This window comes from Echiichthys vipera (assembly GCF_963691815.1).
Source record: "Echiichthys vipera genome assembly, chromosome: 14".
NCBI classification, from domain to species: domain Eukaryota; kingdom Metazoa; phylum Chordata; class Actinopteri; order Perciformes; family Trachinidae; genus Echiichthys; species Echiichthys vipera.
Window position 1 is genome coordinate 19,698,616 of NC_139839.1, and position 24,952 is coordinate 19,723,567.

Below are 24,952 nucleotides of genomic sequence, written 5' to 3' on the forward strand. Positions count from 1 at the left end.
AGTACAAGCCATAGTCCACACAGTCCAGCTGGTGCAGCACCTGAATGCAGTCAAATCAATGAAAACAGCAGGCCCAATACAGGGTTTGTGAAGTAAACATGCAAATTCATTATTGACCTTGGAAGCAATCTCAACTCATGGGCCAGCTTGTTCCTGAGCTTTCAACCTTATGAGATAGGTCCTCATCAGTGAATGGAGTTTGCTTTGTTGTTATGGTGATGGCTGTTATGATGTTTCTGTACCACTTTTAGGACTCAGAAAGACTTTTCTTCTCTTTTCATTTACAGGCTAGCCCTGTTTTTTTTTTGTTTTTTTGTTTTTTTAACATTTGGCAAACTGGCACTATTATATGCAAAATAAGCAATTAGCAGTTCCTGTTTCCAATGTACTATTGTTAACTTATTACACTCCGTTTCCATCTTCAGTCTTATTGCCTCAACTCTAACCAATTTCCGCAGGGGATGGGTATTTGATTATCCCTAACCAATGACAAGAGACCAACATAATGTAGCCCTGGCAACATTCTGTTTTGCAGTGGATTTAAAGCAAACATTTTCAAAAATTTCACTTTGCCCTTTGTGTTGCCTGGCGCTCCCAGCTCATTTGCCGGCAGAGGTCCTCTAGATGATGAGGCACAGACTTCTCCACCTGAATGTACCCGCCATGTTGTAATGATACAGAACTGGTTGAGGATGGGCAAAGTTTTTCTCAAGTGGAGCAAAACGGAATAAAAACAAACTAGAAATGTAAACACGACTTGAAAAGTAGACGGCCCTCATTGGATCGACTGATTTTTCAATCAAAAATGTGCTGTGTCAGGTCAGGATTCCAAAATATAGAGAACTATCACTGGATTACTCTGATACTGAAGAAAACTTCAAAATGTGATGATTCTCAGGCAAGTTATAAGGAACATCCTCAGGAGCAGATTTATGGATGTTTATTCAGACTGGACACTGAAGATAGTGATCCAATTTGATGTAACAACATGTGTATCATACAGTATATGTTTGTTCAGATCTGATTAAGCTATGACTAAGAGAAGGAGTGACATTTTTTTTTGTCATCCTGTGACAAGCCCTTACTTCTTAAGCCTATAATTAGCTAAGCACATTATATTGGAGGATGTCCATTTTAGAAATTAATTAAGTATGCAAGAAAATGATGTTATGTTACACTTATTTTGGCTCTTAACCTCAGAAGAATCAGTAGCTGATTGACCTGCACGATTGGCGCACAAGCAGGACACCAAGAAGTGTTATCACCAATAAATTGGTGATTGAAAATGTGTGTGTCATCATAGTGTATCATATCACGAAGGTCTGGTTGGTGTGTGACGGAGAAATGGCAGCAGGGGCCCGCAGAGGAGCAGAGAGGGTTGAGCTTATGTCAAAGGAGACAGATTCTGCCCTCCCCCCTCTGCCCACCAGCCCACAGAGGCGCAGGCTTGTCACAGACCCCCACTGTGCTGTCTGGTAGACCTGTTTTCACACACATGGGACAAGGCACTGCAGCAGCATGCGTGTGTGGGTTGGTGTACTTGAAATGCCATTATCCGTTACTATCTAGCCATGAAGCCATTACTAGCGGCAACTAAATATAAGAGTGGATAGAACCATTTATACAAGAGCATCTGCTCATGCATAAGCAACTAAATCTTACATTTCTTGCAACATAAAGTCAGCAGAGAAATTGATTTTTTAGCAAGAACTGAGAATGAATTTGTCGCTTACCTTCTTCCATGGTGCGTGCTGTCATGGATTCACTGTCTGCACCCTGGAACTCATTAAAGTATGGCCGTACTTTAATCTCGTAGACGATGCCTTTCTTCAGACCAGAGAGAGTTATGTCTCTCTCTGAGGCGACCTTCAAGTCCTGTATCTGCCATGGCCCTGGGGAGGGCAGACCTGACGTCTGACGGTACAGAACACGATAGCCTTGAATAAACTGGGATGGATTCTCCACCTGAGAGGAGAGTAAAAGGAGAAAGTGGAATGAAGACATGCTGTACGGTAATGATGTGGAAGGTGGTGTACATCTGTGAGTAAAGTGCTTTGGAGCTGTGGATCAGCATTCAGTTTGTGTCCTCTGTCAGTGACAATGCACGCTTAGTTAATCATACAGTTTAATTAGCAGCAGAGGAGCAAGAAAGCACATGGAGGCAGTTGTAGTCTATTTGCCAAAGCTGAACAGCACCCCTGAGTCATATCTTCAGTACTATTCGGACTCAAAATACTGTAACAAAACAGTTTCTTTCTTTTTCACTGGTGCGTTTCAGGGACAGAGTAAAATATGTAACACATAAAACTCATAGTAATGGCTTGTTAACAAGGACAGAAGCAAGACAAGGCTTTTACAAGTGATAAAAAACAGTTGTTTATCATCAGACCAGTCAAAATACATTAGGATGGATCTATTGTAATGGAAAAATACAATTTGTACTTTTATGCCCTCTTTTATGACACTTCCTGTTTAATAAATAGTTGAACTGCTGATTTTTATAAAACAAATGTGCTCCGTCTGGTTTCAGCAAGTCTGCGTCTGCTAGAAAATGTATGCATCATACCACATGATGGTTCCTGTTTGACCAAGCCCCCACCACAGCGACTTCCTGGTTAATCCAATAAGGAAGTGCCAAAAATTGCAGTTCACCGAGTGGCCACTTGGGGCAGGTGGCACAGTAGAGCAATTTCTCATTGACCCTCATGTTAAAAAGGTCGTTTTTCACAGCATAATTATACCTACTTAAGGCCTGGTGCAAAAATACATTCTAGTCTGTACGTTTAGGTCATTACTCCATGACAACACTGAAGAGGATGAATTTTTTTTTGACAGCTAGGCCCTTACTTCTCCTCGGAGGTATACTTCATCCAGATGGACGTATCTCCCGCCCCCCAACGTCACATCATGCCCTTTTTTCGTAAGAGGAAAGGAGGTGGAGTTAAAGTCTGACAAAATGGCGACTCCCAGGGGCGAGTACGATTGGATCAAGTTGAGAGAAAGGACCTTGACAGAGAAGCTACGTCCATTTTTTATACAGTCTATGTGTTTGACCTTTTGACACATTCTGATGGCCTTTACACATCTATATAAGCTAATGTACAACTTCCTTTTCTTTGAAGCTCACTGGTAGACTCTTTTGACTCTGTGATTGGGTTATTCCTTCTTGCAAGAATTAACTTAACAAGACACTTCTAGTTGATTGAGAATTCTTTATTTCAACATCACAGTAAACTCATTGCGGTAGAATTTCCCCCACACTCTTTTCTTCTTCTCTCTCGCTCTCTCTCCCTCCCTCTGTAGCCTTGTTACTTGAATAAGAATTAATGTAGTTGAGGCCATGGATAAAAATAAATAACCATTGTGTGTTTCTTATTGTCTTAGAAAATAGTCACAGAACTAATAAAGATGAAATCTGGAATAAGGGTTATGGTTACAACTAGATGAGTGACACATGTGTGTTTTGTTGCCTGACATCTAGCAGAGGAACAGATTGTCCAATCAAACTTTACTGAAATATGAAATCCAAAAAAATGGGAAAAATATATTTGTGACACTGTTCCCAAACGACATGGCACAAGGCAACAAGCAGGAAGGTTAAAGATATTCCTATTGATGTTAGCGGCTGCAGCATCTGCTCATCCCCAGTCTCCACCCTTTCCTCTCAGTCACACATCAAATCCATCACTAAAATGCTTCCTACCATCTCAAAAACACCTCCAGGCCCCAGCCATCAGTCACAGACTCATCCATGCCTTCATCACCTCAAGTCTTAAATACTGAAATGGAGTTCTGTTCAGGGTACCCAGCAAAGCCCCGGAGAAGCTGCAGTATGTACAGAACTCAGCTACAATGGTTCTGACTTGCACCAAGCCCTCGGCAGCACATCACCCCAATGCTCGTCCACTTCCACTAGCTCCCGATCAAGTCCAGCATCTCCTACAAAATCCTCTTTCTTCACAAACAAATCACTTCAAGGACTCATCTTCAGCATGGCACCCCCCACACTCTGGAACTCTCTCCCGGCAGAAACCCGTAATGTCACATCCATTTCTTAAAAAAAACCCCACCTCCACAGTCTACGGACTCTGTTAAATACTTATTATTCCTGGCAAACATTTCCACCACTATTCCATTTATTTATTTTGTTTAATTTTGTTTGCCCTGTGTGTTGTCACTTGTTCTGCCTCCATGTAAAGTGTCCTTGGTTCCCTTGAAAAGCGCATTAAAATAACATATTATTATTATAACTATGAACAAAGACGTTAGACCAAATCGAACAAACCACTTCAATACAGACACCTTACATTGGGTAATGAACAAGTCTGCAAATGGTGCTCGGTCGACATCCACACACACTGTCACTGTGTCAATCTGAGAGTAGTATTACAGTGCATGGTTGTTGTACAGACCAGCATGAAATAGCCAACTAGTGCAAGCCCATCCAAGGTGTATCATTAACTTACAGCAGCAGGCAGTAGGGACACCTTGCCAACAGACAGAACTAACATTTCCCAGATAAAGGACTGACTGCAAACTGCCTCATTTGACACATGTATCACCTAATGGTGATGTATTTGTCCTGAACAGAAACATTAGTCTTGATTCCTGCATCACCTCAAACCATTCTAAATTGATGGAGCACCAGCTGCTCAAACTATGAATGTGTAGCCAGCCATCCCTCAGTGTTTACTCTGTGCATGTGCCAACTATCCAAAACATAGTGACATGCCAAGGATAAAGTTCTTAAATCAGCTGAGGCAGGATCTGTTCCTCTGGTTTGAAGGTAAAACTACTATAAATCACTGAAATTAAGAAAAAGTTATATAACTACTCACGGTCCATGTGACCTGCACTGAAGTGGAGCTAAGGACCACAGGGTTATGCATGCTGACCACCACATTTCCCAACTCCTTCTGTACACGACGATGGTCCACTCCTTGTGCTGTGGGACTAATGTCTGGGAGAGTGAGAGAGAAATGCAGGCATGAAGAGTGGAGTAATGATGCTTAACGCTAAGATTCCCTTACAATATATTTTTATTTTAATATTTTTTTTTACCTTGGGTCCGGACAGGCTCAGACATGGGGCTCGGGTCTCCCAGCCCTTGAACATTGACCGCCCTGATGATGAACAGGTAGACAGTATTGGGTCGTAGGTCCTTGACTGTGAACTCAGTGGTCTTCACATGGTCTGCCACTGTCTGCCAGCTGTTACTCACTGACTGACTGTAGAGAGAGCATGATTAAATCAAATTAATTAGGAAGATGTTCTCATAAAAGTAGTGTAGACAGTTTATTCTGGGCAACATTGGTAGACTGGCTCTCAGAGACTTGAAGCATAAATCACGTCACAATAATAAAATGCCATACTCTCTTATTAAATCTTTAGAAACCCTTTCTATCATCATCAAACAAAGTAATAAGGCTTAACAGTAATCACTCAGTATACATTTGTAGTCCTTTCTCATATTCAACTTTTTGGTATGGTAATAATAAAAAGCTAATTCTGAGGTGCCAATATTTTCATGCTTGAAGTGAGCTTTTACATGCCAAATCATTAACGTTCAAATTTAAATACCAGAACAATTTTTCACTGAATTGAATTGTAAGCCTCCAGAATATTCTGCTTGAAACTGCCCTGGCTTGATTGAGTGCCCACAGAACCCCCCACAACTGTTACTGCCATGCAAGTTTGGGGTCACTAAATAAAGCTGGAGGCCATAGGTCATAGACATACCCAAAGGCCTCGATGACATAGGAGGACACTAGGGAGCCTGCCTCTGGCCCTGGTTCCCATGACAATGAGATACTGCTCTTGGTAACATCAGTGACCTCTGGCTTGGAGGGCGGCCCTGGGAGGGCTGTTGCGTTGTGAGACATGAAGTCTAAGAGGTCGGTGGAGTCTGACAAAGGAGGAAATGTAGAGAGACTAAATGAATACCTGGAATACATTAAGCAATGTTATGCTTGATATGCATATGTTAATTTTTCATATGAATTATTTCCACTGAAGCAGACCTCTGACATCCAAGTAGGCACTCCACGATGTTTCTCCACTGGAGCTGGTGGCAACGCACGTGTACGACCCCAAATCAGACAGCTAAGGAAGACAGATTATTATATTATTATTAAGGCTCAAACAAAGTTCCGTTTAATCTGCAGAAATTTAAGCAACTAGGCTGAGAGTTCAGAGTTGTTACAGTATCCAAATTGAACACTAAGCATTAGGTGAAGCTGTCTGTATGAAACTGAACCATAAAGATGTTCTCTGTAATACAGATAATACAGATTTTCAGCCTGTTCGACTGACTCCAATAGTCTTTGTAACTCTGATCCCAGATGGTTTCTACAAGCTCTTGCGTCACTCTGGGCTTGTGAAGAAGGTTCACAGCTAGTAGTACAGTAAAAATGCATTAACCTCCACTGGCCTGCATTTGGCTCGAGAAAAGCCGGAGAGTAGATGAGAAAACTTTAACACTGGCCAATGAAAAAAGAGCCCAGTAAAAGCTTACATTAATTTCCTTAATTGATTTCCTCCAATAATAGTCACCTCATATTCCATAGCCATCAACATTATCATCATCAGTGCTGACACAGGGAATAAGAGATATGACAATCTATTTTATACTGCCAATGCCTTAGGAGTCACTCACAACTATGCTATATCTCAAGAGATAGTGACACCGTAAGAGCACTTTGACACTGTGACAGGACACTGTATATTGCACTTCCTCCATAATATTACCCCCTTTAGACTCCTCTCACTTGTCCCTGTCCTTGAGTCCTCGAGACTAACTGCTGCCTCAGAGATTCAGACTAAATAGCAGCGTTTAACAACTTCAAAATCAATATTCACTATTCATCTTTTAAAAGCAACATGACTGCACTTGTCCATTTAAATTACATTCAGCTGACATCAGCTCGAAGATGAGAGGGTTTCTCGTTCGTCTTTCACATGCAAGGACTTGATGTACAAAGACAAAAAACTTTAACACTAGATGTGTGTTTGTGCTTTTGTGTTATATGTGTATTTATTACACAGCTATTTTAAATGAATTGCATTGCACTGTATACATGAAGAACTTTCCAGTAAGTAGAACGTGAAATGTGTGTCCTCACAATTACTGGAGATTCAACTGATATACTGTAGGAAACAACTCTATTTTCATTTTGGGGTAAAACATTATCTCACAGAGTAATTAACAATCCTTTGTTTTTACTAATGAATCCCCAGGTCCTGATAGAATGATTGTCTGTGAAACTTGATTGCTACAATTTCATGGACCAAAGGAAGGGAACCTTGGCAAAAGCTTAAGCTTTATTGTAGCAAAGTCCCCATGTAAAATGTTATCATATGCAATAGAGTTGATGGCCACTTCAGGCAAAAGATTATGTGCTGTTTTCACTTCCATAAATATTCTTTTAATAGAAATAAGGAAAATAAAACAAAATACACATACTTGTTTATTTTGTTTTCTGAAAATGACTTGAGAACTTTATTCTGATGTTTTTTACAGAATGTTTTATTCATATATGATTATTAGCCTGAATTTTAAGTCATAAAGAGAGAAGATTTATTTATTAATTTTTATGGCAGTATTTTCCAATTAGAAAAATAAATACTCAAAATCCCCTCTGTAACAATCTTTGACTGTAATATGTCAGCAAAATGAAAAATAATTTTGAACCTGGTTCTATCCAATATTCACATTTCTGTTCTGGGAATATTATGAGACATAATGAATGCCCTAACACCTAATTTGCATCTTTCATGATTACATTTCAGAAAATGTGTAATAGATCTATCACTTAAACATTTTACCCTATTCACCTGTAGTGTCTAGCATATAAGGCCATTGTGCCACATAATGCTACATGTACAATGCAGCAGCCTAACTCCTATGTATATACCTGTACATCTCTCTGTAATCCAACTCACCCTGGTACCCTGGATCTGAAGGCTGCCATGCTCAAGCAGGGAAAATCGTGGGTCCTTTCCAAGCAGACTGGCGCCATTCTTTCGCCAGGTGACCGTGGGTTCTGGGTCCCCTGAGGCCTGACACCTTAGAACCGACACACCCCCTAATGCCTGTGTTTGGTTGGATGGGCCTTGTCGGATAATCGGTGGAGGGCGGTCCTTCAAGGCTAAGGATAATAATCAAGGATGAGGTGTTACTTTTTGACATACACATTTCTAGCACTGTAATTTTGATGTCATGGTCTTGCCATGCTGCAGTCTAGTAAGAGTTTGCCTGATCTGAAGAGAAAAAAAACAACACATGACCTTATCATAAGGTGTTAATTTGTGATTGCGTTAATTGCATTAGTGACTGCAGGCCCAAGATGTTCGGGTTCAATCTGATGGATTTGTTGTGAGAGGAAGTGATGGTTCTGTGAGCCTTTCCCCACAGTTAGAGCGCTCATGGCACTGCATCACACCTTTGAGCTTTAATTACTAGGTGAGGATTAACTATGCTTCACCCATGGTGCTCTCTTCCTGCTCTGACTCATGGCTGTACTCCCTCCCTCTTGCCAACTTCCGCCCCCCCCACACATACAAAACTAAACCCTTAATTAACATGCCACAAAGAACAACAATACAGCTCTTTTAAAGCTTTTTAAAACATGTTATATCATCCAGAAAACAGCCTCTGCACTCTGCAACAATAATTTCTGGAGTGCTGAAGCTCTCTAGGTCTTGTAACCCCCCCCCCCCCCCCCCCCCACACACACACACACACACACACACACACACACCCACACACTTCCAATTGCCTCACTGCTGCTCTCCACTGTTATCAGGTCTTCCTCTATTCGTACAAGTGTTTACAACAGGTTCCCCCTGCCTTATCTGTCATCACACCTCCTTCAGCACAATGAGGAACACAGCAACTCAAGAAAGCAGAGAAATCAAGTACAACTAGGTGCAGGTGCAGTCAGCAGAACCATATGTGATATGCCAATGATTATGGAGGAAGAATTGTGGACATTACTATAAACACTATCTACATCGTGTTGCTGACAAGCACTTATTGGGATTTCACTTATATGTGAAAGTGCTATGAAGATTAAATAAATGTTTCAATAAACAGTCTTTCATGAGCAACTTCAGTTGAGCATTAGTCTTTATATTGGCTAAAGGCAGGCAGTCTAGTATTATATTTTCAGGAAAACATTACATGTACCGTATAGCAAGCTACCATTACCCCCAAGTGATTATAGAGCCAACAACAACATATTGCTGTTTCTAATTTAGCTGCAGTCGTCTTAGAAATGCAATCACTCCGGGCTTTTGTGACAAAGGTAATAATGAAATGTTGCTTTTCGGGATTGTTTATCACTTATCTCTATAGGAGGCTGCTCAGACCACGTCCTGGTGTTATTTTACCTGTGTGGGTAAATGTCACCTAAGCACTACATTTGCTATTATGGTAGTGTGTCTTTATGGTTGTGTTCCATTTCTTTATTTACGTTAGATTGCTTGAGTATCTTACAACATCACCATGTAACAGATTAATGTCACCAGTTAGACAGTTTTTAAATTCTATCAAACCTTCTGTTTAACCTACAAATATGAATGCTCATGTAATGTTTTTCATTTATTTAATGGTGTTAAACTAAAGTCTAACTTCTTACTTCTGTAACCATATATTGTTTTAACGGCCAGATTTAGCTTTGTGTTTACAGTAGACGTTCAAAAGGATGCTTACAATGGTGAATTAACGTTAGCCGTATGGTACCCTTGGCCATACTTGGACGCCCTGATATCCTCGCCGTAAACACTGAGCTCCAGACAGAGACAAGTTTGTCAACACATCCAGGAACATACTTCGCTCCTTCATAATAAATGACATGCTTCAATAGCTCCAAAATACAGCGTAAAAGTCTTCTTCATTCCACCTGAGCCGCTCAGGCTGAGCGTCGCCCAAACTTTCTTACTGCTTTCTCTCATTAAAATCACTTTCTTTATTAATTAGATGTACAAATGTCCATGTACAAATATGAAATATCACTTGTAGATTCACTTGAAGTATGTAAATTAATTCTAAAAGCACCAAGAAAAGACTGGAAACTGCTCTAAACGGGATGTGTCCGGATAGGGACCATGCCAGTGAATGGCGCCTGACTTGTGATACAGTGACGTGTTGTGGATTAACAGCCATCCAATAACTTATCGTAACACATTGGCTATGGTTCTTCTAACGGGTCTGACTATTGCTATTGTAGAAGATTTTGTTCAGAAATGCTGGATTTCATGTCTTACTGTTTTGAAGCCTATAGCTAAGCTAATATAGGCTAAATTATACAGCTTCTGTGGCCTCTAACGTTAATTATAGCTCTTAGTATATCAATAAAGTATCATGGGTTGTCGTTCTGTATTTTATCCATATATTAATAATAATAATGGTACTCTAACGTACCTAACGTTACCTGAATGTTTACCGTAGCTATGGTAACAACAACAAGCTAGCATTTCAAAAACAATATGCCATAAAGAAAGAATTCAGCACTTTGAACAAAACCAGTCACAACTCCCAACAGTCAAACCCCTTAGGTCTTTAAGGATGTGATGTTAAGTTCATATATCAAATAAGAAGCATAAATCCCTCTACGACACAGCACGGTCCGTTTACGTTTTGACCGTTTGTTTGTTCGTTTATAGTTCAAAACGAAATAACGAAAAAAACATGGTATTTCCGCTCTCTCGTTCATTGGTTTAAACGAAAAAAACAAACGGTCAAAATGTACACGGACCGACCTTTGTACTAGTTGATCAAGCATCACAGCAACTTCAACCTCCAGGCATCCTGAGCGTCTGTAGGAATCAGTTGGACCGGTTGAAGCGATACACAAAAAATCTAGCATCAAATATTCCCCTGTAGGCTTGAAATATTGCTTTGAACAGAGTGTAGCTTGCTTCTGTTGAGGGCAGCGGCAATGGTCAGCTTGTATTCCCAGCAGTTACATTGAATTCTAATGCTGACCCAGTTTCATATCTATAGAACGAACCACATCTGCTGCATCTCAACTTGTCTGTCTTCTCAAACAAATTTCAGAAAGAAATGGCCTCAGTTTTAATTCTCACAAACACCCTTACTCAGCTTGCATGCTCATGAATGCTGGGTGTATGCGCATTAGAGTGCAAGATTCCTGCATTCTGACCCAACGCCCTGGTTGGAGCACTACTCCTTATCTGGATGTTTGGAAAGTTCACATCCAGAGCAGGATCTTCTTGGACATCCCTAATCTTGAGTTATGTGGAAACTCTCCATTTACAGCCATCAATCAACCACATTTCCCCCATCCCTGGTGCTCTGCACTGAACATTTTCATATTGATCAATTTCCTCTGAGTGACAGAACTGGAGTCATTTCCTCTCCAAAAACACTTCAACAGATGCTAATTTAATAATGTGTGGGAGAAAAAGCCAAGAAACAAATGGAGAGAAGGGCATAAACAGCTCCCAGCTGGCAGCAGCTCAGCACTTAATGTTGACATTAAAGATTTGTCAAAAAAAAGGAAGAAAAAAGTAAAGTGTCTCTCCATCAAGGAGATAGTTTTATTTCAGACAGCTTCAGTCTTTTCAGACCATTTACATTTACCACAGTTAGGTGATAATTTAATGAATGATTGTAGGTGACTGGCTTTTAGAACATATGCCTCTTTGCCAATCTGAGTGTGGGCAGACACATAACCTTTGAATAGCCAGACTGCTGCAAGCATATGTCTTTGTTTGTTGTATGACTTTAAATCCCTCTATGCATCACAATTAAAACGCATCACATACAAATACAGAATACTATTGACAAGGCTATTAAATTATAATGTTGTTATTATGCTACCTCCGACAACATTGCTACAACAATCCTGTGATTGAAGTAAAACCTAAGCTATATGAAAGAAACTGTAATTTCAAACTGCTGTTGTAATTGCAAGTTTATACTTTGTCCATAATTCTAGGAAATTATTATATAAAGCAGTTTATGTCAACTACCAGGCATTAGGACCAGATAATACAATGCAGGGGCAAGCAATGGTTCTATTCTGGTGAAATTACCTGTTTATTGAGCCATGCAATCATGACATAATGTGTTGTATTAACGAATACTGTGCATGCTTCCCTGATGCATACAGTAATTAAACTAATAGGGCACAACAATAAGAATGAAGGTTTACACTGTTTAAAGATAATTGCTATTAGCCAATGTTAGTGCTGTTTCATTACATAATGTAACTAAAATAAAGTGTCTTTCATATTTTAGTATGTGTGAGTTCAGCCTTACCGTCTGCTACCTCAAGCTGGGCCTTGGCCATGATGCTGCCTGCGACGGTGAGAGCCTGGCAGATATAATACCCAGCATCAGAGCGTTGCACAGATGAAATGGTCAACTCTCCATTCACAGACACAGAAACACGGCTGTCTTCCTGTGTTGGCTGGTTGGGAAACAGAAGATCCTACAGGGAGTAAAAGTGGAAAATAATGTCAATACAATAACAACCCAAAGGTATACAATCTAGGAATTGGAATCCATAATGCACTTGATGAGATGAGAAATTTTCTTTAAAACTTCTGTATCGAGTTGTTTTAAGACTGTAATGTGAAGTAAAAGCCTCATGAACTATAGTTCATATAGATATCTATGGATATTGTGTCCCGCAAAAACGGATCCACAGCTTTAAATAGATTATTGGGGCTATTACAGCACATATCCTTAACATTGCCAGTAGCTCTGTTGGTAAAATTCATGAACTCAAATGCGATTTCTTGGCTCTTGAGTAGTTTAAATCATACCGAAACAAAAACCATCGTATGACCAACACAACTGACTTTAAAAGAATAGCTGCTGTGTTCAAGACATGTCTTCAATTTGCTTACATGTTCCTTCAATTAGTTACAATTTAGTCAGAAAAGTGGGTCAATGTCTTTTTCCTACTAGGTCTGAATGGCAGTATACCCCCAGAGTGATAATCTTGCTATAATAACCTGCAGTCATGGGCATGAAATTGAGGCATCAGCGTTGTCCGTTTCTGCACCCCAAGCAGACAAGCTGACGGGCAGGAAAGGACATCAGCCTGCTTTCATTATGTCTAATGACTCTAATGCTGCACATGACATCGTTTCTTGCTAAGTGAATTTGCCAGTCACACTGGTGTAGATTGGTGATAAATGACCACTTCATTATCTGTGTGCGGAACAGAACCACCGTAACCTGGTTTGATCCTTTTAGTCAGATCCTTGGCCATTTTTTATATTTTAGTTGATGTACTCTGGATGCTTCTGCAAAATGTATGTTTGTTTATGCATACCTATAGATAAACATATACAAGTAAATTTTTTTCAAAGTCAGTATCCTCACCTGGCTACCCTCTCTTTGCCAGAAGACAGTGGGCTGAGGTTTGCCCCTGGTCTCGCAGGGAAAGGTAGCTGCTCGTCCTTGCGCCACAATCTGGTCACGGGGTCGCACTACGAACTGGGGCGCCTCTGAGGTTAAAGGTAAAATAAACCATAACACAATAGCAGCAAGTCCAAATACACAGTCACAAATACTTCCAAAGTGCATATTAAAAAAGGACTAGTTTAAAAGAAAGTTGCTTGGACTGAAGTACCAGCTACAAGCTAAAAGATTCATGCACTAGGTCTTTGTTACTTCTTAAAGAACTATTTCTTGACTATGTCAATCACACAAGCCATTCATTCAGCTGCCAGAACATCAGAATGAACTGTAACAGATCATTTGCAGGGTACCTTAACATCCTTCTCAATTGCAGTTTTTTAATTAAGGCATATCAATCATACTGTATCTGGATACCTTGAAAAAAGTGAGGTGGTAAATTGGAATCCAAGCTGCCTATGAAGTCTGTCAGATGAAGTCAAGGTTTGATAGTGACAATGTAGATATGCATGTCCAATATTAGTTTGATGAATGTGTTTGTGGAATGCCACAAAAGTACATGCATACTTGTGTGTGATCAAAAACAGAAAGAGAGCAATGCATGCACAATGGGATCAGCTCTTACTTACCGACGGGGCGAGCTGGTGACACAACAATGGTGTGGGTGAGATTAACACAGAGAGAAGGAAGGCAGAGTAGTATACCAGAGGGACAGAAAAAAAGAATGAAAATCAGAAATGAATGAGATGGAGTTGGGTTTCCATCCATGATGTTCAGGGGGGATGAGGGGGGGAGCTCAGTCACCAAAAGCTGGTGATGGCATGGGCCTCAGGTAAATGGCATCTTGGCAAAGTGAGGGGAGAGGGTAACCATTGCCAAAAACCACTAGCTCAAACTGTATCTGTAACACTTATGTCACATTGATCTTTGACAAAGGCACACTTAGAATAGATTAAAGGTCCCATATTACGGTCATTTTCAGGTTTTTATTTGGGGTTCCTACTAGAGCATGATTACATGCTTTAGTGTCCATAAAAACACATTATTCTCATGCTGTCTCTCTGAATACAACTGTATTCACCCTCTGTCTGAAATGCACAATTTAAGCACCTGTCTCTTTCAACCTTCAGTTAAGGTTTATCTTTTACCTCATTAATGTGATTTCCTTGGAAAAATTCAAATTTTTGAAAATGTCCAGTCCAGTTTTACTGCCTCAGTGCAGCATTTTTTTTTTTTATTAGTGACCTGTGTTAACTCACTATACATGTTTTATTATATTTTACCCAAGCACAAATCTGGCTTGACATAAGGGCTATATCACTTAATATATGTCTTGTTTGACTACTCTTAAGATTGGGTCAAGACATCTTTTCGGGATATAAAACAATTCATGCATGAGTAATAGGAACAAGAATAAGAATGTATAAAGTATAAAGCAATAAAGTTTATGTATGAGTTTTGTGATGTGTACAGTATGTATGATATGCTTATCGAGGTGTTAAGAATATGTTGCGGGTTGGTTCCAAAACCAGGTGTTCCTTATGAATAAGTTATAATGACAATGTAAATAGAAAGCAGAGGGGGGGACTGATTTGCGAAATAGCAATATTTTTCATTTTTACAATATCAACTGTTACTAAGAAATAACTTCCTCACATTGATGTGCTGTAAATATGGAGTGAGTGGGCAGGATGGAGAATGACCCCCCCAGGAGAAGTCATAACAGTTCACATAAAGCTGGTTGGATTGCTCATATCTGGAGCCTGGCTGGAGATCTGGAGCAATCAACTACATCAGCCCGCTGTATAAAAGAAATGCTGAGGCCAGACCCGAGCCTTACAGCAGGGGGGCAATAACGCTCCTAAAGTGGGCAATAAAGGACTGATTGTCCTTGGGTCTGCTTGGGAGACACAAAAAATATGAGGGATGGGTTATGAGCTTTGCTACGAGTGAGTCCACAAGTAGTTACCCACCTCTGATAGTCAGGTACGCAGAGGCCTCCAGTTTACCCACACGGTTCTCTGCTAGGCAGGTGAAGGTTCCCTGATCACTGACTGATGCTTTCTTTATCCTCAGCAGGAAGTCCTCTTTTTCATATCTGATGTCATACCTGGTGACAGAGAGGTAACAGTGACATCAAGTCAAGCGACACCTCACGTTAAAAAACGGGGAGATCAACAGCAATTATGCATATTAAAAATGCTCATTTTATTAAAGTAAATACTATCAACAAACGCAGAAATTGAATCAAGGTTGAGTAAACTGAGTAAAGCTTTTATAAAGGTTGTGTCATTTTTGACAGAATAAAGACAGACTTTCTAAGACAATTAAGACTCCCTGCTGCACACACTGCCACAGAAGGAGAAAAAGGGGAGCAATTATGCTGAGATGAAGGCATGGCAAAATGAAAGGTGCTTTCAGCTGGAACCCTGACTGTTCCACTATTTCAATATTTATAAAGACGAGCTACCCGCTGTGGTGTGGGCTGTGCAGTATGCTATACTATATGTGTGGGGGGAGTGTGTCTTTGTGGGAGAGAGCGAGCAAAGAGATGGAGAGAAAGGAAGAGATAGACAAACAGTCTGAGAGTAAGGGAGTGGCACAGTCTGACAAACTGAATTTGATGAATGAGCCGAGCAGTAAGAAATAACTAATTCATAGATATGTTCCATGCATCAGTGTGCATCCACCAGTGTAGCATGCTGTAAGGCAGCAGTGGTGCCCTTGTGGGTGGGTGTGGGTGAGTGGGAGAAACATCTCAGCTACTAGAGTTTAGATAAGCGCGTCAGAGGGGCTACAGACAGAAAGAGTAGAAGAGCAAGGAGTCGGGTTCTCCCTCTCTGGGGTCCCTTTTGGCATGAGAGATCCTGTGAAATTGTCTAGCCAGCCATACTGATTCAGAGATGGGAGAGAAGTCAGGCAGAGAAATGGCACAAGGGGTGAGAAAAAGTCACATTTGAAATAGATGTTGCAAAGGGTGTGGGGAGAATATCGATGGGGGTTGTAGGGTCTGTCCAGAGACTGCTGAGGACTCCATTCACAGCACATCTCTGACCCAGATACAGCCTTCCCAGGAGAATGACGGGTTTAAGAAAAGAATGAAAGAAGTGGAAGGAGGGAAGTGAGGCGAGGCAGGTCTGAAAGTAGGACATGTTTCTAGAGTCAAGGGGTACTGAGGTAGAGGGCACAAAACAGGTAGGCAGACGGACTGTCAGACAGAGACACAGGCACTTAGTCTACCTCACAATATATTCTGACGCACCACTGTTTTCATGGAGCAGTGATGGCTTGCAACAGGTGTTAATTAAACTTGTAACAGAAGTAAACTTTTCTCTTTTTGTAGGGAAAATTTTTTAGTTGACCTATTTATCATTGTTGACTCACTAGGTTTTGAGCATCACATGCTCCATGTGTACTTCATGTTTTAGCTGTTAAATTGATACTCTTGTATTTGATTTAACTGATGCTTGTTAGCAATATCAGTAACCTAATACATATCCAAGAACAAATTCGTTAATTATACATGCATAATTACATAGTTAATTATGCATTCATAATTAGTTTTAGCTGACAAATTTCCATCAATCAAAAGCAGAGGAACAGTTTAAAGTGAGGAATAAATCACAAATTACAAGACTATATGGAAAAACACTGCTACAGTTTACTACTCGGTTACTAGGTCTGATTTAATATAAAATTAAATCAGGCATCTTAATCAGGCTTCTCACAAGTAGGTAAGGTTTATCCAGGATCAACCAGGTTATTTTAGATGTTATAGGATTTACATGCAACTATCCATAAGCAGTTTAAATAAGCTACCAAGTGAAAGCCAAATGCCTTCTCCTGATGTGTTTAAAATTGTCGTGGAAATGGTCGACAGGTTCAGAGAGAATGCTTGCCTGTATTTTGTAATTAAACTGTTTGTTACAAACATAGTAATTAATGCTCAATTTAGTCGTAAAACATTTGCAGAAATCACAGTTTGTCATCCCTTTTTGCAGTCTTAATACTAGTATGTTCTAAATGTATTGTTAATAGTTTTTTATGATTAAAAGAAGGAATACAAATTATTTAACCTATACTAAAACTGTGCAGGAACTAAAAGGTTTTGATGGATGGCCAGATTGTATAATGAGACATATTGTAATTAAAAGTATAAAGCATTGAGCAGTAACTATCAAGACCCACATGACAGGCTGATAATGACTTAAAAAATAAGTGCTCTAATGGGATTGCAAGGCAATTAACATGTGCTTATGATGTGGGTACACAAGAGTGAACCCTAACCCAGGAACACCTTACAATATGATGCAATCCAATACAACAGCATCACAAAGAAATTACCACAGAAATGAATCACTGACTGGGCATTTTAAACTTCACATATATACTACTACACGTGGGGCTACTGTATATGATTGCTTTAGATTGTAAATATGATCTTGCTTAGTGTCTACCTATGCATATTTTAGTGTCTTATGTACACACATGTATAAAGTACAGTGGTACTTGAAAGTGAGAATTTGTCAAAAGCAACCAATGGACAGGCTTTCATTTGTTGTTAGCATGAGTAGCTCAAAGAAAATTAATTTTGGTGTGTAATATCTTTAATCTTTTTCTCATTAGCTGTGCTTCAGCATATCCATTCTATGAATATACCCACAAACATACATGCATCCAAGAACAAATGCACAACACCCTCACCTGCCGCGGGGAATGTCCACGTCCTCCTTCTTCCAGCGCAGTGTAGGAGGTGGGTCGCCGTGAACCTGACACCTGAACTCTACAGTCTCATCAACTAAGACCACCTGGTTTACAGGCCGTTGCACGAACACTGGTCTTTCTGGATGTGGGTTGCACACATAACACAGATGTTTAATATACTGTTGACAGACTGGTAGATACTGTTTGTGCTAGTGTGCAGTCAATACCGTGCTTTATTCCTTTTGGCAAAGAGTATATGTCAGAATTCTTACCAAACACTGACAGCTGAGCTTTTTCACTCTCCCTCTCCCCAACCATGTTGGCGGCCACACACACATATATCCCCACATCACTCTTCTTGGTATTTGAGATGGTCAGCTTTCCTCCACGAACCTGACAAAAAAATTCACAATGAACCAGTTGATTACAAAGTGGTATCCACTGTAACAGCTCCTGGCAAATGTGAACTGGTGAATCATGGAGTGTGTGATTCAGAGTCTAAGGGTCACATAAAAGGCAGATGAGTGCTCCCTGGAGAGTAACCCACCGTGATCCTATCGTCTTTGAGGTCAAGACGAGTTTTATCTTTCCTCCAAAAGGTGGTGGGTTCTGGATGACCGCGTGGAGACTGACACTCGAGACTGGCAGTCTCCCCAACCGCCACCACCACGTCCTGTGGGTTCTGCCTGAAGTCGTCACGTAACACTACAAGATTAAAATAAAGGAAGCAGTGGTTGTTACCCCCAACTGGAACAGTGGCCCATTCACTTTATTAATTTGAAGTTTCATCAGATTCCAGTGAACCAGAAAGGCACTCTGAGACTGAGCTGTCTTGGGCTTACTGACCTCTACCACCCTTTTCTAATGTGAGAGTCCAAAGATAATTTTATCAAGTAGACTGCCTCACAGGACCTTTAGCAATCTCTCTGTCTTTATTAACACAGCAATCCCCTTGAGGGTATAAGTATAGGCTCATCTTTGATCTCAGTAGCTAAATGTAAGAGCGTGGAAAGCCAGGTAGGCTTAACAGTACAATATATATGGTAAAGACACTTGCAGAAGAGCAAAAAACATAAAAGGAAAGTAAAACTTTCGAAGCAACACACAAGGGAGGTCTAGGACAATAAGTCAACTACTCGATAAATCTCTACAGACCTATAACAGTTTCCTAATACAAATATCTTTACATCCCACTTAGGGAAAATGTTGGATAGAACAATAACCAACTGATACTGTTCTTAACTTCATAATGAACATTAAAACACCAGTCGTTTTTTATAAACCCACATAGTGGTGACAGCAAATGCACATGTTTGGGCAGTCAGGTGGACAATTTGACCTGGAGCTTGTGTGAAAAGGGAACTTTATGGAGTCCATAATAGCACAGGTTCATCCTCCGGGGAGTATGAATGAGTTCAGTCCATTAAAGTTAAAGTAGTTTCTTGTGTACAAGTACAGTATTAAAGTATACACCTATTGGCCTGATGATTGTGCTGGAAGGAAAGTCAAAGGGTCATCAAATCATTAAAAATGCATCCACTGGGAACCTGGAATAGCAACAGAGACATTTCGCAACATTATATTAAAAATGCGATACAATAATCAATTCAATCTACTCTACAGTATCAAACGCTGCACTGTAGGCTCTAAAAAAACATATTTTCAAATGATTTTGACCGATAAAATATATTAGTCTTGCTGAAACAGTTTTCTTTCTAAAACCTTGGATGAAAACAGCAGTTTGAAGATGGGCCCTGTACTTTGTAGCAGGCACAGGGTCAGACCTTGATTGCTTGAAAAGAGGCTGCACCACAGCATGTATGAAAGAGCCAGAGATATTGACTGAAACACTCCTCTATGTAGCTTTATGAAATGACGAGGGAACATGTGCAAGGTCTCATTTAAGACCAGGGGTAAAATGGCTTCAGAATATCTTATCAACAGCTGCACATGTTTCTGCGATGTTCCTGTTGAAAAATATGTGGAAAGTTGACCAGTACACTTTTCTGTAGTGGATTTAATAATGTAGCTAGCAGAAGGGCAACAACTCTATAATACAGAACAAAATAGCCTGCAATCATGACAGCTACTTGAAATACAGCTGGTGAAATATGCCAAAATTGTTTAGTTTTTTTACATCTTGAACATCCACACCTTTAGCTCATTAGAATACCTTTTATGAGTGTTTTTTCTTGCATCCTTCCACTGTTGGACAGGCATGTAATTTATCAATGGCAGGGATGTCTGTTCTTGAGTTTGTGTTCAAAGGAGCGAGAACATCAAGAATCGTCAAGCAATGCCTGTGAAAGCCTTACTTGTGCATTTTGAACAGAGATATGAGCTAGCTGCTGCTAAGTTAAAAGGTTACAGCTTCAAAACTTCCTACTTCTGTCAAAACTGTTATCCCAAATATCAATTTAAAAACTGTACTATAAGCCATTACTGGAATTGTGGTTAAAAATAGAGATTACAATTTGGATCCTGCAATGAGTTGTGCTCGCTTTGCATTAATACCTTATGACATGTTGTTTTTGTGAACACAAACTCTTAAACTGTTACTCTAGGCATATTTTGAATAATACAGTATCATGTGTGCCAACAGCTACAATCAACTGTGAAAATCAAAGAAACAAGTTGTAAAGAATAAAATATGTTTTTTTGTCAAAGAAACTCTGGTGAGTACATATTTGCTGGCAAGTGTCATTTCTAATTTCAGAATGAATACTAACAGGGGAAAATAAATCATACTTGCAGGAATAAAATGATATCACTGGATTTGATATCTGTGCAATTTTCTCTTTTTGTTTATTCCATTTACGTACTTCTGCTAGAAACATCAGATTCCCCATCTGTATAGCTCCATTGTGCAAGCATCTTATTATGAGATACAAGCCCTAAAGTCTGTGTAGGGAGGATGTTGGGGTGGTGGATGGGTCAAACAAACAGATTTGACTTTTTTAAGTTAACCAACTTTGTTACAGGATGTTAATCTGTGTCACAGTTGCATCTGTGACTTCATTCAAAACTTAAACTAGAATAGTCACTTATGACGTTTTGTGAGTCAACAGCATATTGAGACTAGATGTGTATAATGTGCATCAAATCCATGGTGCATAACTAAAACTAAAAGATAGTTTTTAGAAGCAACATAGAATGAAAACACTGGCTCGGTATTCTGTTTGCTTTTCATTCTCATTACAGCCATAAGCTGTTCTGCTGATATACTGTAGCACAAATTCCAAGTCCCATGGGACACCTCTAGTGAAAAAGAAAATCAGGAAGGAGCCAAAGGCCCCCTCGGCCCAGCTGTCGATCACAGCCAGTCTGTGCGGGAGTAAATGAGTCTCAGTTGCAGACACCACTTTGGCACAGACATACCTTATGCTTGGCTGGCTGACACATGGTACGGTACGCTTAGTGACCCATTCCAAACAGAAAACACTCATCCGGTCACACAACAACCTTTCTGTTCATGTGTTGTCACATTATAGGTGCTTCTGAAAAAGCAAAGCTTGCCTCAAGAGACTGTAAAACCCAACAGACAGGAAAAAAATTGATAATTCAAGACATATTACACAAAAGTAAGGCAGATAATGGGTACAGTATCATATTATTATATATCATTATATAATTTTTATTATAAGTAGCACTGATAGTTTAATTAAACAATAACGTTTATGTACAGTAACTGCGACACAACAGCAACAGAATAAACGAAATATATTATGTTGGCTTCTACAGGTACTAGATTTTAAGGTCGCGGCCATTTGCAATTATATCAACCTCATTTAAAAGTCCTCAAATTCCTTATTTCTCCTGTACGTTTTACTTATTTTTTCAATTTCGGGGATATTTCCAATTTGCACATCATCCCAAAATTACAATTTTGATTGATAGTGTACATAATAAATCATGTCTGGATAAATTGGAAGTGACTAACTAATTACACAAAATGTCTACTGTGAATTTAAAGGGTATGGGGGTGGGGTCTTTGTCGAAATACATAGATACTGTCGGTTCTGTGGTTAGGATTTTTTTATGACAGGCCTTTGCATGTTGCTGTAGGTGGTGTTTATCAAGGCATGGGAGATGTGTGTGTGGTGTGTGGTGTGTGTGTGTGTGTGTGTGTGTGTGTGTGTGTGTGTGTGTGTGTGTGTGTGTGTGTGTGTGTGTGTGTGGTGTGTGTGCTTGGCGGGGGGGGAGGTGGTGGTGGTGTTGTTCTAATCTATTGATCTCAAATGTGGAGCCCCTGTGGAGGCAGCACCCTTGTGTAGTCTGTTGTTGGATGGTAATTATTTAAGATGGCGGGGCCCGCCACCACTGCCTAATGTTGTCTGATTGAGTACTGCTCAATTATTCAAACACGGCATTCAGGGGGCTCACTCGTTCACCAGTTTCATTTATCAAATCAGAAGGAGAATGGTTTGCAAATGGGCTTCATTTCATGGCACAATGGGTGGTAAAATAATGGGACAAGGTGGAAGTATCTGAATACAAATAACTATACAGGGACTCATTATATGATTAATATGAGAGGGGAGGGGGGTGTGGTTGATGTGCATTTTGAGATATTCAGTCTTACCATCCTGATTTCTTGAGACCCTCTTCAGCTACAGCAGCACTCTACAACTGGATTTCATTTCACCATTTCACCAGCGGATCCATGAAGTTCCCACTTGAGATCTTGATGCACGTTGCTCAGCTCAGTTTCCCAAATCATTCTAATGTAGAATATCAACTTAATTTGGTAACAAATACATTCATTTAGAGGAGCCTGTTTATTCCTTTACAGTAGGTGATGATACATTGCAGCACATTTATCAGATAATGCATTTCCTATTGCACACACAATGCCTTGTGTATCCACTAGGCTTGTATACATTTACTGTCTCTCTATAAGGATTCATGTCAGAGTTGCTAAGTGTTATGCTATGACAGAGCCAAAATAATAAAAGTAAGGAACAATGCTTTTTGTTTGTAGCATAGTCACCTTGTCATGGCTGAGGGATGGCAATGTATTTTGTCTGTCAGTTGTGGTTACACCGCTTTGGCTTAGAGTAAAATGTAATGCCATGAGATTTAGTACAGACATTGACAGTCATGACGGGACCTCTATGGGACCTCTATGGGACCTCCAACTCTCCTCAGTCCCTGTCACCAACAATACCTTTGTTTTAAGCCATGCTAGCAGCATGGCTCTAGGGGTGTCAATGTCAGTCTGTCGGTCAGTCCACCACTTTAGCCCACAGTGAATATCTCTATGGCTCTAGGGGTGTCAATGTCAGTCTGTCGGTCAGTCCACCACTTTAGCCCAGAGTGAATATCTCTACAGCTATTCAACTATTCCACCAAGGGGGAATCTGAATCATTTTGCTGTTTCCCTGGCTTTCCTCTATAGTTACTGTTAGGTTATTTTTTTTGTTTTTTAGTTGACATGTCTTGACAACTATTGGATGTTTTGTTATGACATTTGGTTCACACATTCATATCCTCCTCAGTATGAACTGAAATAACTTTTGTGATCCACATAATTTTTTCCCATCATTTAGTCAAAATGTTAACTTGTCCCATACTTTGGGAAGTTACGAAATAATACAAATGCTTAATTCCCATTACCCTAGGATGCACAGATGTTATCCTGTTAATTCTGGCATTGTAAGATATCTGTTAAATGTTGATCCTCTCTGTTCCTTTTGTGATGTCACAGATGAAACAACACAACATATTTTTAGGGAATGCTCTTTTAGTCAAACACTACATGACATTTCCCTCTTTTAAGGGTATTTAAAAAAAATATTTCTTATCAAATATGGGTTATTTTTATGTCATGAATATTTTCTTATTATAAGGTACATTCTATATACATACCACTAAATGTGCAAACCAGAAACCTAATTTAATTGTTTTCATTCCTTACTTTAAGTCCCACCTGGACACACTAAAGTATTGCACCGACTGTAAAGCTGCGAAAACCAAAGCCATTTGTAATGAATTTGATCTGTAATGATTTATGTACTTAAATGTTTTGTTTTAATTATGATATATGCACTACCTCGAGCGATATTGTTATTTTTACTATTGTTATATTGTTTGAAGATCGAACAGTAATCAATGGTGTAAGTCTGTTTGAGTGAATAAAGTTACGAAACAAAAAAAAAGAATCACATGAATAAAACTATGCTTTTTTTTTAATTGGTTGTTGCGTTAAATCTCACCCAGATACAAAGGTGCGATTTTCTGATTGACCATTGTGTAGCCCCCATCTTTTTTTTTGATTGGCTGGTAAGTGGCAGCTCAACTGAGTTCCAGAGAAGATGCACTTGATTCCTGCCGGTTCCATCGTGAGAGCGGCGCTACTGCGCTGCAGCTTATTATAAAATGTTTTTCTGCATGAGAAATACAATGTGTGGCAGGAGTGCATGATAAAAGACCGAAATGCATGACTGTCACGCTCAATGCATGACACTTGACAGCCCTGATGTGTACAGTGCTAATTTCTAAATGTAAGCATGCTAACACGCTAAACTAAGATATGTGTTAGCAGTTGGCTCAAACCACCACAATTGCAGCTTTACAGAGATGCTTGCATGGTGTAGATTTTTAGTCTTGTTTTAATTTAAATCATTCTAATGAGTAAGCAGCTCAAGTGTTACTGTTTGGGGTTCGCTGACATTAAGCTAAAGCTGAATAACAACCAGGTCTCTAGCATCGGTCATAGAAAAGTATTCCTTTGCACAGCAGGTGGATTCTCACGATATCATACAAGAATCATGGCATCAAGGGGTGAGCGTGATGACAGAGAGAGGAGACTTTTGTTTAAGACAACAATAGCAACTCCTAAAGAGGTCAGTG

General features: G+C 39.8%; 1 protein-coding gene across 1 annotated transcript in view; it reads right to left on the minus strand.

Moving 5' to 3' along the window:
* The window catches only part of LOC310956938 (roundabout homolog 2-like), a gene marked incomplete at its 3' end in the record, with an annotated part of 87,609 nt that overhangs the window by 16,667 nt on the left and 45,990 nt on the right, over positions 1–24,952 (minus strand). The window contains exons 3-15 of the mRNA XM_083927315.1: positions 18,648–18,805; positions 18,373–18,493; positions 18,101–18,239; positions 15,370–15,506; positions 14,026–14,037; positions 13,361–13,485; positions 12,287–12,458; positions 7,942–8,147; positions 6,021–6,102; positions 5,740–5,905; positions 5,062–5,228; positions 4,839–4,960; positions 1,734–1,965 (exon numbers count right to left, since the gene is read on the minus strand). Of these exons, the coding sequence (XP_083783441.1) occupies positions 1,734–1,965; positions 4,839–4,960; positions 5,062–5,228; positions 5,740–5,905; positions 6,021–6,102; positions 7,942–8,147; positions 12,287–12,458; positions 13,361–13,485; positions 14,026–14,037; positions 15,370–15,506; positions 18,101–18,239; positions 18,373–18,493; positions 18,648–18,805 (1,839 nt within the window). The remainder of the gene's footprint in view (positions 1–1,733; positions 1,966–4,838; positions 4,961–5,061; positions 5,229–5,739; positions 5,906–6,020; positions 6,103–7,941; positions 8,148–12,286; positions 12,459–13,360; positions 13,486–14,025; positions 14,038–15,369; positions 15,507–18,100; positions 18,240–18,372; positions 18,494–18,647; positions 18,806–24,952) is intronic.